The sequence below is a fragment of the Galendromus occidentalis genome, unplaced genomic scaffold, assembly GCF_000255335.2.
Source record: "Galendromus occidentalis unplaced genomic scaffold, Mocc_1.1 scf7180000077452, whole genome shotgun sequence".
In the NCBI taxonomy this organism is placed as follows: Eukaryota; Metazoa; Arthropoda; class Arachnida; order Mesostigmata; family Phytoseiidae; genus Galendromus; species Galendromus occidentalis.
Genome location: NW_003805440.1, coordinates 190356 through 208633, shown reverse-complemented (window position 1 = coordinate 208633; position 18278 = coordinate 190356). Strand labels below are relative to the sequence as shown.

At 51.1% G+C, this 18278-nt stretch overlaps 2 protein-coding genes across 2 annotated transcripts; one reads left to right on the top strand and one right to left on the bottom strand.

Moving 5' to 3' along the window:
• Positions 1-1333: 1333 nt before the first annotated feature.
• On the top strand, positions 1334-7750 carry LOC100897254 (endothelin-converting enzyme homolog). The gene is given in 19 exon segments (XM_029111618.1): positions 1334-1357; positions 3258-3436; positions 3567-3768; positions 3851-3989; positions 4120-4244; positions 4368-4526; positions 4715-4813; positions 4982-5101; positions 5240-5329; positions 5488-5597; positions 5736-6057; positions 6173-6376; positions 6487-6575; positions 6658-6746; positions 6845-6948; positions 7045-7110; positions 7335-7365; positions 7368-7506; positions 7651-7750. Coding segments are annotated over 19 exon segments (2391 nt in total).
• A 5049-nt stretch (positions 7751-12799) lies between these two features.
• LOC100909219 (endothelin-converting enzyme homolog) lies at positions 12800-16702 on the bottom strand. The gene is made up of 17 exons (XM_003743881.1): positions 16580-16702; positions 16367-16454; positions 16089-16210; positions 15782-15925; positions 15585-15665; positions 15314-15442; positions 15139-15213; positions 14883-14995; positions 14500-14776; positions 14188-14394; positions 14014-14102; positions 13805-13893; positions 13636-13727; positions 13488-13553; positions 13210-13370; positions 13016-13117; positions 12800-12926 (listed from the first exon to the last, which is right to left on the bottom strand). Exons 1-17 carry the CDS (start codon positions 16700-16702, stop codon positions 12800-12802), a joined length of 2085 nt encoding a protein of 694 aa, XP_003743929.1.
• Positions 16703-18278: the final 1576 nt, after the last annotated feature.

The window sequence follows — 18278 nt, the reverse complement described above, 5'->3', positions numbered from 1 at the left end:
CGCCGGCTGGTGGGTTCCCGCGAACTTCCGTGGACTCCTCCGAACCGGTTGTTTACTCCTGGCAACGCTCAGAAGAGCCCTCCGACTGCGACCCAACGAGCCACTTGTCCAGCCACCAGGCCAGATTAGGCTCTCGGGGTCCATATTGTGGGGAGCAATACTGAGAGCCCCGACCTGAGCTAGACACTCTCCGCGATCACGGTCCTCTGCAATCGTATGCAATTCGAAGTGAAAGTTCCTGGTTTAGTGGGATGAGCGTGAACTCGGGTTCTCTCTCGAGAACTGTAGTACTTTAGTCAGGAGAATCGGTCCGCCCCTATCGATTAAAGCTGGCAAATCCCGACGGAGATCAGCTTGACTTGCTCGTCACCTACTGCCCGTGAGTATGCAGCGGAGATCTGGCCAATGAGCATCAGATTCCTCCGTTTCTTGATCGAAATTCGACGTTCGCCTGCGACGCGCTATCGGGAGTCCGAGTCAGTTCTGGATCGCGAGACGTCGGTGTCGCGCAACAGTTGGTCTGCGCCGACTTACTAGGGGAGTGATCGATCACTTTCGGCTGATCCCCATCAGCTCCGGAAAAAATATCGCTCCTCGTTGACTATGCACATTTCGTGATTCCGACTCAAGAGAGTTCGGACCACACGTTCGAGCCCCGAGGCTCCACCATGTCTCCTCGCAATCGGCGGACGGATCCTAAGTCAGCTCCCGTCAGCCTCGTGAGATTGCGTAACACGATGCTAGGTCCATGTTACGTCTCTGTATTTTCGCAACTTCTTTTCGCGGAGCCAAGCCCTTCCGGGAATTCGCGAGTCAGCTGGAGAGTGCGCGCCGACCAGAAGCTTATGTTCCCCTGAGTTCCGAGGTTCTCACAGCGATTCTCTACTGTGGTATTTACTCTGGGCTCTTCAACGGGCCGTGTTTACGCTCGAGGCGGGTTCGTCAATCTCGAGACCAATCCTGCCGCGGTCGGCGCTCACGAGCGAATCAAACGAGTGCTTTCCTGCTTCCGTGAATCATCTGGTGAGCAGGATATCGACGATCGATTCTCGTCCTACGTGGGGAACTCCTCAGTAATTCGAAGAGTTTGGTCGCATGTGATTGAATTTGACATCACACCGCAATATTCTTCTTCCGCATGGGGGGCATGGGTCATTTTGTCGAACTCGAAGAATGAGCATTTGACTGCGGAGATGCGAGTCCGTTCTGGAGAGACCGGCTTCGGATTGGAAATTCGAGTATGACCAGAGGAGAATCAAGGAGGAGCTTTTGGCGAGAGGGATAAGTTATTCTGACTATCGATAAATCGCGTACCTCCTCCCATTGCAGGAGAATGAACGGCATCCAGCTGAAAGCGGTAAGTGGAAATGTATTGTCCATCTCCCCCGATTCCGTCTGTCTCTTCCTTGCCCCCGCCCCCTTGATCCACGGCATCGGCATTGAGAAGGAGCGGAATCAGATGCTCGGATCAGTCGCTCTCGGACCTCGTGCCGGAGCGGGCGCGCGGGCGTACGGTTTTCGAGAGATCGTGAATTCGGCAGCACCGTCATTCATATTCTGAACCGGATAACTTCCTCACAGTACGCCTCGTCAGGGGTCGATCATTCCTCGGTATCTCATGCAAGCTAATTGGATCACTTCTGGCGATTGTTGAACACTGATGCAACTCTCAGCGCAGCCTAGATGAAGCCTCATTTGCACTCTCGAAAACTCTCGGAGCATTCAAACTCGAGATCACGTATGATATCACGCAGATATTCAGTGCAGGGCAGACAATGCTGACCGACTCGCCGGGACTCATTTTCTCAGACTGATCGTGGAAATCCTTCCTTCGAACGCTCCGGACTGGGGTGACTTGGAATTATCCACCTGCTGGGGGGCTGCAACCTCCTGCCTGGTCCGCAAGGATGTCTCTGAAATCCAGTTCCGGAATTTCGGGCGCTCCGAATCTGGAATCCGTTCAGTGAGGCTGATGAATTGAGGCCAAGCATTTACTCAGCTCGCTGTTTCGACGGTTTTCAATGCGCGGACAAAAGGTCACTATTGATGGAATCCATTGAAGAGAGCTTCAGACCCGAATCTCCGCCATTGCAGGGAATGACGAGAGAGAGACGCAAAAGCATTGTCGATGTTGGTTGATTTCAGCCAAGTTCTGTAAGCTCTTCATCACCGCGAGGGATGCGGCAGTGTTGCCGGTCTATACTGAAGATTTAAATGTGTGACCCTCTCTCTGGCTGCGCCACTCACGATTCCTGCATAACATCAGTGAAGATTTCTGCGTCGGAGAAGCTCTCTTGCCTGACCGATGGAACGTCTTTCAATGTAGCTAAATGAATTCACTTTCCCACTGTGAGCTCAGATTCTTATTAAAAATTCTTGATAGACATATCGTGAGCTGGAAGACACGAATGAGAATTCGCTACAGAATTCGCGGAGCGGAAACTTCCGTGCCGTGTCGGGCAATACATGCTGCAAGAAAAAATTTGTTACGAATGAAGGAACATGTTTGCTCCGAGACAAATGTCAAAACAACGAGTGAAGTTAGCTCTCAGAAAACCACCCTTAGAAATGATGAGAAAGTTTTGAGATTCCTGATGAATTCCTCCGCTGACTAGGTTAACTGATCCGTGCGAGGGCACCGCTTCGTCGGATAGTCTGTATAAGTACTTCTTCCCTGAGAGGGGGGGGGTGATCCCCCACTCTGCCCCGCTCTTCCCTGTAGCGAAGGCGGTGGAGTATGGAGCGAACTTCCAATTGTACGGCTCGGCGGTCGGTCTCATTTTGGGCAGACTGAGGACTGAGTAAGCGAAACCTTGAAACTTGCGTATATTTTCATCGGAGCATCGGCGCATTATAATGCCATATCATTGTGAGAGGAACTCATGCGCTCATGGAGCTGATACCCGACTCTCTCTCTCTGCTCGGTCTGTCAGAAATCTTCAAGTGAATATGCAATCCTTCCCCTAAGAAACGGGATGAGAAAGCTACTCCTTCTCTTGTAAGTTATTCCGACGCGCGGACTGCTTCGTAGCTGAAAATACAGAACTGCGCGTCTAGTTTCGAGTCGGAGCTCCGTCATCCACACGCGAGCAAGTCACGGTGTGCTTTCGGTACAGAAGATGCTTGCCGAATTCGCGATCCTCTCCGAAGAGAGCTGAAGGCTACGAAGGACTAGCTCGGAATCGATAAGCGCCGATATCTGTTCATCGTTCGATCGTCGTCGAACGAGGCAGCGAGTCATCTTTTTCCCTCTTCAGCAGGCAGCCCGCTACCGGAGAGCATCCTTCGACGAAGACGAGATCTCGGCTGGCACGGGCTCGATGGCTGCAGATGCGGGTGTCAATGTCTCCCCGACTCTCGAGGGCAGCACCACCACCTTGAACGTGGGTCATGATCCATCGCGGCCGTCACTGTCAATATCAGGAGTCGCTTTTCGGTGCGTGTATGGGAACAAGTGTTTCGTTTCTTCCTCGTTTTCTCAAATATCGGTCCTGCCCCGGATGTACCCGCTTGACGAATTCTCGGAGGTGTCCCCGGATGGACTCGATCTTTCTTTTCCCTCACAGCAAAGGCGGTTTCTGGAGCCGGACGAGTCTCTCGGAGCGTGTGCTCATGATACTCGTAGCCGCACTCTCGGCGCTCGTTGTGAACCTCCTATATTTCGGTTCATTCGGGCCCCACGGTCAGGATCAGAACTCACAAGGAGTGTGCCTAACTCCTGAGTGTGTCAACGTAGCCAGTGCCATCATGTCCGCCATGGATACACAGGTGGGTCCGCCGACTCCGTGGATCCATCGGAAGCGAGCTCCTATCAAAGAAGTCTTTCCACTAAGTTCTCATCTCCTTCAAGGTCGATCCTTGTGACGACTTCTACCAGTATGCATGCGGTGGCTGGATACGGCAAAACCCGCTGCCGGACGGAAAATCAGTTTGGGGCGCTTTCGGTAAACTTTGGCAGGAGACTCAACTCGTGATGAAGAATATCATCGGTGAGCCACATAGGAATGTTTTCCTTCGAGAGTTCGAAGTTTTCCCTGTGCACGGGATCATCGTCTCCTTTCTCATTTTTCCACGAATGGTGTGCCCAACTTGTCTCTGAATTCCAATGTCTCGTTGCAGAGGATAACAGCAAGCCTCAGGTATCTCGAGCAGAGAAACTCGCGAAAACCTACTACATGTCTTGTTTGGATCCGAACGGAACCATTGAAGAGCTTGGTATAACTCCTATAGAGGATCTCATAAAGGTTAGCAGAGCAAGAAAAAGATCATCCCGGGGCTCCACAATAAATGTGTGGACGAGCACATCCGGACTTCGGGGAAGCCGTCGAAACTCGATTCTTTTTCCAATTATAATGATTTTCCTCCAGAAAATAGGAGGTTGGAACCTCTCAAGTGCAGGGTTTGATCCTTCGGCGTGGGACCTCCAAGAGGTCGTCGAGACGGCTCAAATGGTTTACACGAAAAATGTCTTCTTCGAATGGTCGGTGGTGGCCGACGAGCAGAACTCGTCGCGACACATCATCTCTGTGAGTATTGAAAGACTTGAGCAGTCTCGATCGAATCCCACATTGAGAGAGCTCCCGATCTTCTGCTTGATCATGGGGGCTGAAGTAAATGCTCAAGACAGACTCTGCACTCGGTGAAATCCAGACCTCCCTCAGATCGGGACACTCCCGCGTCTTGCGATTCAATTCGCTGTATTTCCGAATTTCAGATCGACCAAAGCGGATTGACTTTGCCGTCCAGAGACTACTATGTCAATGACACAAATCAGGAAAAGGCACTGAACGCGTTGTTGCAATACTTCACTCACGTGAGTCTCACTCTCGTGTTGCTCCGAGGTCACAGTTGAAGCTCCTCAATCTTATCGCGATGAGGGATGATTTTCATCGACTGCAAGCATGCATCCTTACCCGACGTGCCCCGGGCTATGGAGTGCTCTCCTTCGATCCGCCGCTTTGACGGAAAATTTTTCCATCAGGTGGGAATGCTGATGGGCAATGAGATAGAATCCGCCAAGGCCCAAGCTAACAGTGTCATCGAGTTCGAGCTCGAGTTAGCGAATATATACATTCCGGAGCTGGAACGGAGGAATGAGAAGGTGAGACGCGATCCGAGCTCGACCGAGCTTCTCGAGACGTTTTTCTTTCTCGGCGAATCTGCTACGATGCCGAGAACGCAGAAGTTTGCTCATCGATGTTTGTCGAATGGATCAAGGCTTGACTCGAGTATTTTCCAGGCCCTCTACAACAAGATGACGATCGCAGAACTTCAGAAGATGTCACCTTTTATTGACTGGCTCAAGTTTTTCCGCAGAGGCTTCAGTGAGGTAAGGGTCACATGTCGATGAAGGAGAGAATTTTTGCCCAGTCCAATAATCGTACGCATCGAGTTCGAATTGAACGCCGAATAGGATAATGAGGCGCTTAGGTCGCGCAGAGGCTCTCCCTTCTCAGTCAGTCGGGGTAAGATCTATTTGAATTCAAGGTGGACATATCAATCGACCAACACACCGAAGTTGTTGTCGCGGTGCCGAGTTTCTTCCGCAACCTCTCGGCGATCATCAATAGCACGCTCTCAGACCCGAACGGCCCAACGTGAGTCTTTTGCGGCGTGTCCGACTTCTTCCGATAAGCCTCATACGATCAGGAAAACGGTCCTGCTGTCGTTTCTCGGCCCACGAGCCTGTTTTCGGGGATCCTGCAGAGTCAGGAGATTTCTGTTACTGTTCACAGAGTCCTCGCGAATTACGTCGGATATCAAACGGTGACCTCTTTGCTATTCGCCTTGGCTGCCGAATTCCGCAATGCTCTTCGCGTCGTGCAGCGAGTTCTCAAAGGAACTGAGGGAATGGAGGCGACCTGGCGAGCTTGCATCTCAGATACGGACGGAGTGCTCGGCCTGGCACTCGGGTCGATGTTCATCAGACACGCGTTCGATGAGAAGTCGAAAGAGGTCGCTCAAGCCATGGTAGACCAAGTGAAAACCGCCTTCAAGGACAATCTCCAAAACCTCCACTGGATGGACGAAGCCACTCGAGTTCTCGCCAGGGACAAGGTTGGTTGTCCCGAGCTCCGGAGTTTTTCGCTAATGTCGATGATTGATCGACTCGATAATTCTTAGCGGGAGCTAGCTCGACGTGAGCCTTCATATGAAAATCCATTCTTCCCAGGCTGATTACGTGAGCGATATGATCGCGTTCCCCGATTTTCTCAGCGACCCTGCTAAAGTGGATGAGAAGTACGTTGGATTGAATTTAGAGGACAACGCCTATTTCGAGAATAACATCAAGATTTCTCAGTACATGCTTAAACGAAACATGAAAAAGCTACTCGTGGCTCCCAAGAGAGGAGAATGGGAGATCAGTCCAATACAGGTGGGTGTTCCCCCCCCTGATTTGTCCGACGACATGCGGAGGACAGACTTGCGCAGCCCAACGATTTTCATCTTTCCTCATCTAACCATCCGGGACTTCTCCGCAAACAGGTGAACGCGTACTACACCCCGTCGAAGAACCAGATCGTTTTCCCGGCTGGTATCCTGCAAGCACCTTTCTACCATACGAAGTTCCCGAGGTCGGTATATGCCGAAATCAATTGATTCCGGATAGGAGACTAGCCCAGTACTCTCTCTCGAGAAAGGCACATTATCTTGCAGATCTTTGAACTTCGGAGCCATGGGTGTAGTCATGGGCCATGAGCTCACCCATGCTTTCGACGACCAGGGCAGGGAATATGACAAGGAAGGTGAGCTTTGATACGATGCATCCGTATGGGAGTTGGGTTCCGCATGAAGCAGCGCTTCTATCGGAATCTTGCAACGGTTCGGCCTTCGTCGCTTCCAGGTAACCTGAACAAGTGGTGGAACGATCGCACGATCAACGCTTTCACCGAGCAAGCGCAGTGCTTTGTAAACCAATACTCGGATTATTTGGTCAACAAAGAGCACGTGAGTAAAGCGATGTTTCGATGTCGCTGATCCCCTCTCCGTCCCGCTCGAGTCAGGGGACAGTCCGAAAAATACTTATCCGGCGCTTCGTTCCAGATCAACGGAAAAATAACTCTCGGAGAGAATATAGCCGACAACGGCGGTTTGAAGGCGGCCTTCAACGTGAGTTTCTGCAACGATAATCCGACAGACTGATGAACGGCAAGAACGAGGGATACCCACAGCTGTGCGCCGTACCCAGGACGCCTTAGACTCGATGCTTAAGCGCCGTGGCGCGCCATGGCTTGCAATGCTTGGCGCGGCGCACAGCTCTGGGAATACCTCTTTGGTGTTTGCGGAATATCTGAATCACCCGGAACTTTTTCGATTTTCTTCTCGATCGACAGGCCTATCGTTCATGGGTGAAACAAAATAAAGAGCTGCCCCCCTGCCGGGTGTTAACTTGACCCATGAGCAGCTGTTCTACATTGGTTTCGCGCAAGTGTGGTGTTCCACCGAGACTCCGGAAGAACGGCACATGCAGCTGCTCGTCGATGGACATTCGCCGCCGAAATACAGGTAAAGAGAATTATAGCATCCGCTCATCTGAAATCACGATTTCCTTCCCGAGAGGAGTACTGAGAGGGATTTTCCGGATCCGACTAATTGAACCTTCTAGGGTACCGGTTTTCCGTCACGCTAATGCTCGTGTTGGTTCTCTAGGGTCATCGGCACTCTATCGAATTCAGTGGAGTTTGCGAAGACGTACAAGTGTGGAGCGTCAACCAAGATGAATCCCCAGAAGAAATGTGAACTTTGGTAGTTCTCCTAGCGAAAGTCGGGCTCCGCCCCGGATCGCGCTCGGGAAGTGAAACGCACATGCAAGCAGACATGCTTCCCTAGGTAGTCACGGGGATTTTCGACGACGGAATTTCCGAGCCCAGGATGTGTTTCCCGTTGCAACGGAAGAGTCGAGTCGAACTGGAGAAGTCAGATGTGTTTACGTTCGGCGTACCGATCGATGCTGAGATATCTATCGAGACTCTCCGTCAAAATATACGGAGCTCGGTGATCCCGCTCGGAGCGTCTCCGGCACCTCGTTCCTGCATACGGATGACGATGAACCACAAGATGTAAATATTTCTACGGTGGAAAGCGCGTTTTTCAGTAGATTTTCAAAACAGCTCTTTTCTATGAGAGCACTGACTGAGTGAGACAACCGTTTGACCTCAAAATGATCTGACCCCACATCTCCTAGAAATATATGACCCACACGATCTTGTTGATTTGTTGATATTGCGAGTTCTCGCGGATCCGGTTGAGGATTGGGCGACAGGGCGAGTATTGTGACCCACGTATCATTAGGAGTCGGCCCGTCGGAAGCAAGCCGCGTACCTTCGGAACGAGTTAGTCACACAGGTGAATTCACACGATTCACTTGAGGGAGAACACGGGACTCCTCTAGAATCTAGATCACAGAACCCGTGCGTATATGCTACCCGACCACGAAGACGGAAGCTTGTCGAGACGAGAACGTCAGATGGATCGGGAGAAACAGACAGAGAGGAGCCGAGGAGTTTCCCAAGGACAGGAGGCCGGAATCAATGTGATTTCGGGGAAAACCGGTCAGAAAGTTAGGTTTCTCCCGTCAGGAAATCAGAGCTACCCAGGTGACGAGCGATCGACTGAGAGAAAAAAAATGAATAAAGGGGATTATTCCGGAGAAACCGCGGGGGGACTTTCATGTAATACCGATTTGGATCACGCTCTGCTTTGAAGACGCAAGGTATCGATCGTATGACAACGACCGCACTCGATAGGCGATCCCAAGGATGAATCGTGATTGATGAACCGCGCGGTAAATATAGAGCGGATCTTCTCTCTTACTTAGCTTCGAGTTTAGAGGAAACCCCGAAGGAGCATCAGCACTCTACGCTCCCCCATCAAGAGAGAAATGCACTCGCTGCCAAACAGATTAGGGGGGCACTACCTTCCGACGATGATGGGTAGTACATACAGGCTCTGGCAGGGCTTCGCAGGATTTCTATTAGCATGTCGATGCGTAGGAACTTGAAAGCTCCGGATCCGCCTTGAGCATCCTCTCATCTCGCTGAGCGTATGTTCTCGTTGAGTTACCAAGGTCAACTCTCCAAGCTTGCTGCTGAGGGAACCGAAAATCGCCGGAGATCCCTCAGATCACAGGCGAGCATCCCCGCCATAAGTGGTCTCCGCTACGTACTATGGGATCCCAGTGTGCCCAGCGTTTGAAGTGCATTTATCATCAGGTTCCCTCCGCACTCGAGACCAGCCTCAGCCAGCCCGAGCCCAATATCACATCCAGCTTCGGGCGTGCGACAGCGACAACGCGGGTTTATTTTCTCGGAGCGAAGTCGTCTGCTATGAGCACGGCCACACTTTCGCTGCAGGGCTCGCATGCATTCATCTTGATGGTTCTCCCCAATTCTTCTCCGATGGGAACCAATCGTAAATCAATTGAGTGCAACGGATTGATCCGACGGAAGTTCGGAGTCAAGACTCCAATACCGATGGGGGGCCGTTCAATGTGATCATGCGTCGTCGACGGGAAATGCAATCCGGAACTAGGTGAGAAGATCGGTCACGATCTGATAGATACAGAGTTCCTTTCTTAGTATCGCTTCGACACCGACCGAGATACCAAGATGTGGGGGTTGCCGTCCCTGTCTGACCTCGCGGTGGGGCTCCTCCCTATGAGCGGGAGCTTCCCCGCTTTGAGCCCTCAGATTTCGGACTCACTTCCGTACACGATGGCGATTCAAATGCCTCCGGGGGCGACTCGCAACTGAGCATACTAGACCAGGCTGTCTGGTGTCAGCTTGCAGGGGCACTCCACAGAACCCTTAACCTTTCCCTCAATGCTTCGATTTCCGCTGGCTCATTCTATCATTCGGAACCCACGGCCAGCTTCGCCCGTCTCGATGGCCAGCGAATGACACTGAGTGATCTTACGCAATCGTGGAACCTCGTCATAAAGCTGCGACGTTTTATCTCAGTCTAGATTGCCGATAGAGGCATTTTTCGACGTTGGAATTGGCGTCCGCCATAATGATTAGGGAAATGGAGAATAGAAAAATACCATAGATGGGTGAGCTAGCGTTTCTTTCGCGCTAGATTGGAAGGGGAAAACTCCTGCGGAAGAGCGTGATTCTCGCAGCTCCCGACTTCCGGTCGATTCCCCCAGTGAATGAGTGGTCATGGTGGAGGCGATAAGTCCTCCTGCTCTTGCACTTTCGGGCCACTTCAATCATATATCTCGAACAGTATGGAATCTTAATCTCCGTGTAGCTGAGTGTGAGACCCGAGACTTCCGACTCTTGGCAAGGGTGCCTGCGAAGGAGCGTCCCACGGGGACCCTCGACTTCTGCGCCTCACTCGAACTGTTGATCGAGGGAAATGGCCTAGTAGTTTTCCGGATCGTCTCTACGTAGACTGGGAGCTCGATTTGTACGTCGTTCACAAATGGCTAAACTTAGAGAAATGTTCATGTCGATTTCCGCAATATTCCAGCCGCGACATGGATCTCCCTGTTCTTAACTGGTCTTCTGACGTTCTGAGATCACCGGCGATGCCTCGAGAGAATTTGCTAGAACCCGATTCGAAGGTAAGTGTCTCGGAAAGCCCCGTTGATTTTACCTTATCTTTGAAAGCACTCCGATATGGCGTTTTCCGAAAAACTCCGTCTGAACCTGGCGCATCCCGAGCAGAAATCCTCACAATTTTCGGTCCTTCAGAGACCGAATGAGGGGTTCCGGATCCCTCTAGAGCTGCCCGTACCGCAATTCGATCCTGATTCATCGTCATCGATCGACCCCGTTGAAATATCACCGATGGATGGTGACGGAAGACTTCAAGTGGCCGTTGATGGGGTGAGGCTATGATTTTCATCTATCTGAACGCCTCGTGAAAGCCTAATGAAATGTTTCAAATTTAGTTCTCTCATTAAAGGTTGGCTCGGATGGATCCGCCCCCCTGCCATCTGGGTCATGCTGCGTCCCGAAAAGATCGAGAACAGTGGTGGAGATAGATACGCAACATATCTGTACGTCGAGGGTATCAGAAACTACCCGAATCGATCCCTCGCTCTACTTGGAGACGGAGAATCAACCTCTTCTCGTAAGGATCGTGGAGCAGTCGGAAATTCTACAGACCCCCGCTGCTCTGCAAGGCCACTCGCAGCCAAGACATCCGTGCCAAGCGGAACAGACGCGGAGCTCCACTGCTATCATGTCGCGGAATTCTTTCTCCACCGTGACGTTTCCGGCATCGAGGCTGTCCGCAACCAGCTCAGCTACTTCGTTGGATCTCGACTCTGAAAGGGAGTCCGGTATACAGTCGTTTCCATCCCAGACGATGCCATGCCGCTCCGCGCCCTCCACTCCACGGTCATCGGAAATAGATGAATCCTCCGCGTCCATGCCCCTTTCGGAAAGTCCTCGTTCGGTTGGGTCTATTTTTCCGTCGGGACCGGCGCATTCGACTAGGTTGACGTACACGATGGCGCCTTCGAATGTCTCACCGCTCCATCAACAACAATCGACGTCCCCATCACGAGCATCAAATCATGCCAGCTTCACCCCTCCCTACTCACAATGCGCACAATTTTCTCCGCGACTGGACCAGTCTCTGGACTCTGGACACTTTCTGTACCCAATGCGTGGAGCGAGCTGCTCACCACAGCTCAAACAGCCTCTGGCTCACCCGCCACGATCGAGAGAGGAACACTACGCATCGACTGCGGTACAATCGAGATGTGCCGACAGGTGCCAACAAGCACGATTTTCACCAATTTATACGCATAAGCCCGGAGGTTCTCCTTATGCTTACGGGAGCCCGCAGCCCTCGGGAACGGTGATCCTGCCGGGACTCACGGATTCCAAAATTCAGGCGCACATACATTACGCGTCGCCGCAGTATGTGGTCACGCACCGACATTCACCAAATATACCAACACAGAGATTCTCTCCAATGTCCTCGGCGATGTCCTCTGCGCAGTTTTTCACTGACCAGCAGCCGTACATCACCTCCGGAACCCGGTGGTTGGAGCCGACGCAGTCCATAAGCGCACGACTCGATACTCCGATAACTCCGATCCACACTCGTCTACAACGCTGAATGCCTCGGCAGCGACACTGATCGCATTCGCCAAAGACCAGAATCGAGTAACTTTCGAGCAGCCTCCCATTGTCACCATGGTAGCTCAGAGATCCCTGATGAGAGTCCGAGGCTGCTGCGCTGGAGCTTTCGTTGGCGGAATGATATGACAGGTCTTTGTGTTTTCTAAATGAATTGACAACCTCCGTCAGGAGTCATCTTGAGGAGAGAACAAATTGTAGATTTTGAGAAATTCCTTCAGTGGATACTTGACGGGGCAACCTGTGCTCACCCGATTGTGAGGAGGAGGGGGATCCATTCAGTGCGGAATGGAAAAAAATGTATATCAATCTGTGTACATTCGGGGATAGGTGTACATATATAGCGAGGGGACATGTCTCGATGAGCGAAAACTCCCGCAGAAAACCTCCTTCTCATTTAATCGTTCCAGAGAAGAGGAATATAAGTGCTTTCCGGCGGAGACGAAACTTCTCGAACATACACTACAATTTCACTGGATTTGTTGAAACATTTCGAGGAGGGCAATCACGAGTTGAGAAATCATAAGGTCGAGCAAAAAATGTTAGCTCTAACTGATTTAGCATGCGATAACCTCGCGACCCGGCGATTACCTCCTCAAAACCTAATGGATTTGGCAGAATGCGTTGATACTATCCTGAGCGTGAGAAAAAGGAGCTCCTCACGGCGGAGCGCGATTTCCGGACCCTCAACGACTCGTCTACTAGACGACGACTAGGGGCTTGAATAGGAATAAATGACGAAGTATTTGCGGCTTGATGACGGTCTTCCTGGAATTCATGACGAGCCAAACAGAGAGATCATCACAGACGCAGGCTCTACCGACCTCCCTGAATTCGGACAACAAAAATTATCAGTGTGCATCGTTCCGGAGCTCCAGAGATTGTACGAATCCGAAGACGTTGAGAATAAGATTTACGATTCCCACGCGTTGCATTTATAGTCTGAGGTCATCAAACTGTTCCTGTTGCATTTGAAAGCCAGGCTGAAGTCCCGGATGTTCGACAGAGCTCCATTGACTCTGGAAGCACAGGACCAATCGAGTTTCGGGGGAGGAACTACTCCCTTTCAACGGTGTACCCGGCATGAATATCACGACGAATTTCTGCTGACCTGTACGAATCCGGTGTATGCGCGTTCGAGAGCAACGCCTGTGAGTCTCTTTCTCCTGGCCGCACGCAGAAACTGCGAGCGTACGAAACGAAGAAGAGCTGGTCGCTGTTCAGACCCAGTTGCGGTAAGTGGACTCGACCCGTGGCTCGAGATTTGTAGACCTTATGGGAGAAAGAGAGGGGTTCTCGGAGATTTACGGGATGTCAGGAGAAAAATGGAAAGGCAGAGAGATTCTCCGCATGCATCTACATCGATTAGGGAAAGCTGCGTCAACTCACATGAAAAGCGATAGCTAGGCCGATGTTGTCGCCCAGGTTTTCCTCCAGCGTCGCCAAACCGTCAACCTTTGGCGAAATCGATAGTTTCCATCAGCATAGTGCACAGGTTTACACAGGGAATTCTCATTCGGAGTATGTTCTCGCTCACCCTCATATTCTCGGTTCCGTAAGAAGAGTACTGCTTCACGAAACACATCGCCCGTTCCCTGAAGACTGCTTCGGCAGGCGTGACTTCCCACCCTGTTGAGAAATCTGCTTGTAAGCAAATACTTAGGATATCCCCATCTTGCACCGACAAAGCAAAGAACTCCGCAAACCTCCAGGGGCGACGTTTACGAGATTCGTCATCAGCGCATGGGTCAACTCGTGGGCGAGGATACTACCGATCGCTCCGTACTTCAAGAAACTGGAAGCATCGGAAACATTAGAATGGATGTCCATCAAGAGGAGAAGTCCCCGAGAGGACCGTCACCCGAGCGCGGCGTACAAGCATGCGGTGTGCTGAACATCTTCGCGCGTAACTCACTCGGGATATTGTAGCTCGTAGAATGGTTTCATCATCAATCCCACCGGAAGATATATAGAGTTCCGTTTCTTGCTGAAGAAGGCGTTCACCTGGGGAACGAGTCGAGTTGTTCAAGATTCCACGCATCCTCTCGCTAGATATCATCAGAGCCCCGTCTACGGACGGCCTACTTGCCTCGTTGACCCGAAACCCATCGAGGAAGTCTTCGACCACGTAATTCGGTGCATGAGCTACGTTCTCAGTCTTGCTGAATTCCCGCAGAATAAGTTTGTTCTCAATGAAGCATTTTCCTTCCAAATCGAGCGTACTGTATTTCTCCGCGAAGAATTCATCGTCGAAGGAAGTGTTCATGTAGCCGGCGAAGAAGTGGACTCTCTCGAGCTAGGGGAGGAGGATCATTGGCAATCTCATCTTCGAAGATTTCCCAGAGCTTATGTTCAATGCATGTCGGGCATCGATGGCAATGGCCTGAAACGAAAAACTCACCTGTTGCGTGAGGTAGTTCAAGCGAGACTCATCGAGTCGGGTTAGTTGGGGGAGAGTATTTAGGAGGGCTCTTCTGAGGGCGAAGAACATAGTCGTCACATCCTCCCGCACTAGCGATCCTGGAGGAATAACGTTTCTGACGAAAATCGAGTTGAAAATTGGTGTCATCTCCGTGAAGCCCTCTTCTACGCATCGTTCCTCCAGATTCTCATCCGCGGGTGCAAGATTTTGACTCATCTCGAACAAGGCCCGTAGAATGATGTAATGATGCAACAAGCTGGAAGAATTCCGCTTTCGTACCACTTGAACCATCCTGAGCGGAATCCCCAACACTGGAAAAGTCATGTCTGCGAGAAAGCGATCCCTAACCCGTCCCGACTTACGCTTTCCTCGGCGGCTCACTCAAGTACTGCGAGACGACAGCCGATACCTGGCTCAAGGTTTCAGGGTATTCGATCTGTACCATGGGTGCCGACGGAAAGAGAGAAACGCCGACCTTCGGGAAGAAAGAGGCGCCTCATGATATTCGTCTCATAGGGTCATTCCTTCGAAATTCTCGCTCGCACCTGACATGATCCGCATGTCAGATGACTTAACGAAGTCTTCCCGGAGTTAGAGCGCTCCTCATATCCTCCTTACCGTATCATATGCCATGGCGAAAAAGCTGACCCAATCGAGGAATGGAGCGATTTGCGCTATCTCAGCCATTCTCATCTGCGAGGAGTATCGAAGGTGTCGTTAGTGGATGATGACTCCCCAATACTCCAAGAGGGTCATTCTCACAATGTGCCATGATGGTCAATCGGCGCAGAACCTTTCGTGGACTTTCGGGTCTCCTGGTCCTGATCTGTAGCTGTTTATGCAATTCTATCACGTCAGTCAGCTCAAGTTGGATATCCGGCGGTTTGACCCCGTATATTCCTCGATTCCACATATGCATCAACTGAGGAGAATAAAACAAAAACTTTATATGAATGAAGCTCTCGGCGTTCGCGTGTTAACGACGGCGGTATTTCACGATATTTTCTTCCTGCGAGAGCCGCGACGATCGAAGTTGTTTCTGCAATTCATCCCGCAAAGCTCACCTGCAAGATGAACTCGCAGAACTGGTCGGGAGCTGTTCCGGGTTTGAGAAGTAGATCTGCGCTGAATGTGTCCATCGATATCTAGAAAGGGGAGCCCCTATCGAGCATGATCGCAGTGACAGAATTTTCGCATGTGTATACCGTAGCCAAATGGTGGGGGAAGAGTTCAGAGATGCCTGCACGGCTTAAGAACGCACCGATGGAACTGCTTTCGCGGGATTTTCCAAGTCTTGTGTCACTTTCCAGGAGAAAAAAACATCGAGACGATACTTCTGATGAGCCCTTTGTACAACGCCATTAAAATCAGACAAGTCCGCGTCCACTATCCAGCCTCCCAAGTCCTAAGGAAGACATGAGAGGATGAAGCTAGGATTTTACCCGGATCTCGCAAGAGGCGGTCGGATGAAGATCTGCCCTCGAGAACTCTTTTGATCCCCTCATGATGATATAACATGAGCGGTTGCAGCGGGCGCTAGTTCGTCTTTCGCTAACACGAGAACTTACTCGGACCATATTGTTCAAAGCCGCGAAGTTGGCTCTGCGCTCCACGGGCGTGCTTTGCAGGACGCATGATCGATAGAAGAGGTAAGCCTGTCTTTGTACAGGGGTGACCGGCTCGACCGTGTCTGCAAAGCGGACGATCTGGACGTGAGGTTTGAGGAATGACCTGAGCGACGCTCCGAGGGACTTGCCAAACTAGTGCGTAAATATTGAAGCACCTTGCGCAAGAGGCCAATCGGAGGAATTAATATTCCCCAGATTGCGGAGAAAAGTTCACTCACTCAGGATATCGATCATGATCTGAGAGCGATCGTCTCGGGGTTGCCTGTTGCCGCAAACGTAGCCGTAGAAATTGTCGCATGGATGTATCTAGATTCCAGAGAGGGCAGGGTCAGTGGACTCAGCTACCTTCGGAAGAGCTCTACATATTCCCAGGAGATAGCACACCCTCAGAGAATATTTGGACAAGCCGTGAAATATTGTAGACGTCAGACCTCGATGTTGGCGTCGGCTTGTATTTCTTGAGCTATATCCTCGCAGACACCCCCTGCGCAAGTTTCATCCGAGTGTATAGCGGGAACGGCGGCGAACAGAAGCAAGCTCACTCGCAGAAACATCATTCGCACTCCTCGGCTTCGCAACCGTAAAACCCAGAGCCGACCGCCGAACTGAACTCTCACGATCAGGACGTGTCGACTCCGATTTGTCGCCACTCGGACTGACAGCTGCAACCTTCTGTCTATTAAGTATCCGCACGCCTCTCGAGTTTTAATTCAAACCCATATTAGAGACCCGTTCTCAGAGTGCTCTTCGAACTCTCGAATTAGATTACGAGGTCCGCTCAATATAAAGGGGACCGAAATAAGCCAAGGCAAACCCGTGAATGTTGAAAAAACTCGTCCATGTGGAAAGGGCAAGTCGCAAAATGACCCTGACTACAAAGAATCCAGAGAGGATGCCCGACTGTTTCGGAGTAATTACGAGTCCCAGGCCTCAGCCCTCGTCGCGGATTCTCAGAAGAGTTAGCTGCTATCTTTCAGCTGGGTTTCACTGGATTTCGCTTACTTCCGAGGGTCCAGGACTGCCGGGGCACCAGGACATCTACCATCGATTAGGGAGTCTTTCTCTCGCTATCAAGGAGGGACGTTTGTTCCAGAGACTCGACTTCGCGATCTTCGCGGAATCTCTCTTGGGAGGGGAAGAGGGAAGTTTCCATTGGGAAGCTCGCTACAGATACTGAGTTCGATTGGCGAGTTGGAACAAAACGCTTCGCTTATTGGCGAATATCATTTGGGCATGATGAAAGGTCACGAGGCATCGGTGCATAGTCGGGAGCTTATTCTCATAATTGCATCCCATCGATGAGAAATCGTGATCGCCTAAGTCGCTCCATTTGAGCTGTGAGAACTTTAAAACGTGGGATAGCTTTACGGAAGGTCCGTCTGCCAAGAGTCCTGTAGTCTATCCATGATACCGATATTCCTCCACCTATCTCGATCTCCCATGCAGAAATCACGTGATCAAACGGTTATACAATGTCGACACTCCTACCGAGCTGCGCAGAAGAGAAGTGTATTTCATCGACGCCGAGCCGCTCGCGGTGGATCAGACGGCTCCCATCAAGGATTACCGATTATGATGTTCGAAAAGCACGATCCCCAAACAAGCATCACACGGTAGCGAAGCATCAGGATTACCAACGAAATCATCTCGAAAGCCAGCATCCTGGAAATGATGAATTCGTTGCCCGATTGATCCGATTCGCGGAAGACCGAGACTCATCCCTGCATGCTTGGCGATGAAACTTCGTCTGAATATTTCGGGAGCACTTTTCGGTGGCGGCCGTGATAACTTACACATTCATTATTTTGTCCGGGCTCAGTAAGTGATATTAATCAAGAATACCCTCTGGGCGCGCGGCCTCGGAATTCATCTGCCAGCCCGCGGAGAATAGGGAGATTTAGGGAGAATGACTTGTCCGATTACATGTTGATCCGGCTTTATTCATTTTTCGATGTCCCACATGTTTTGTTTCATCCTGACTCACTGTTTATAATGATGGGGAGCTGCAAGACTGATTATGCACAAGCTAATACATGCATTTCCTTCGGGATTCGGAACATCAGAAACCTCCTCCGAGTTGGAGTGGCGATCGAAGGTTCGTATATCAACTTCCGAATACCGGCGCACTCT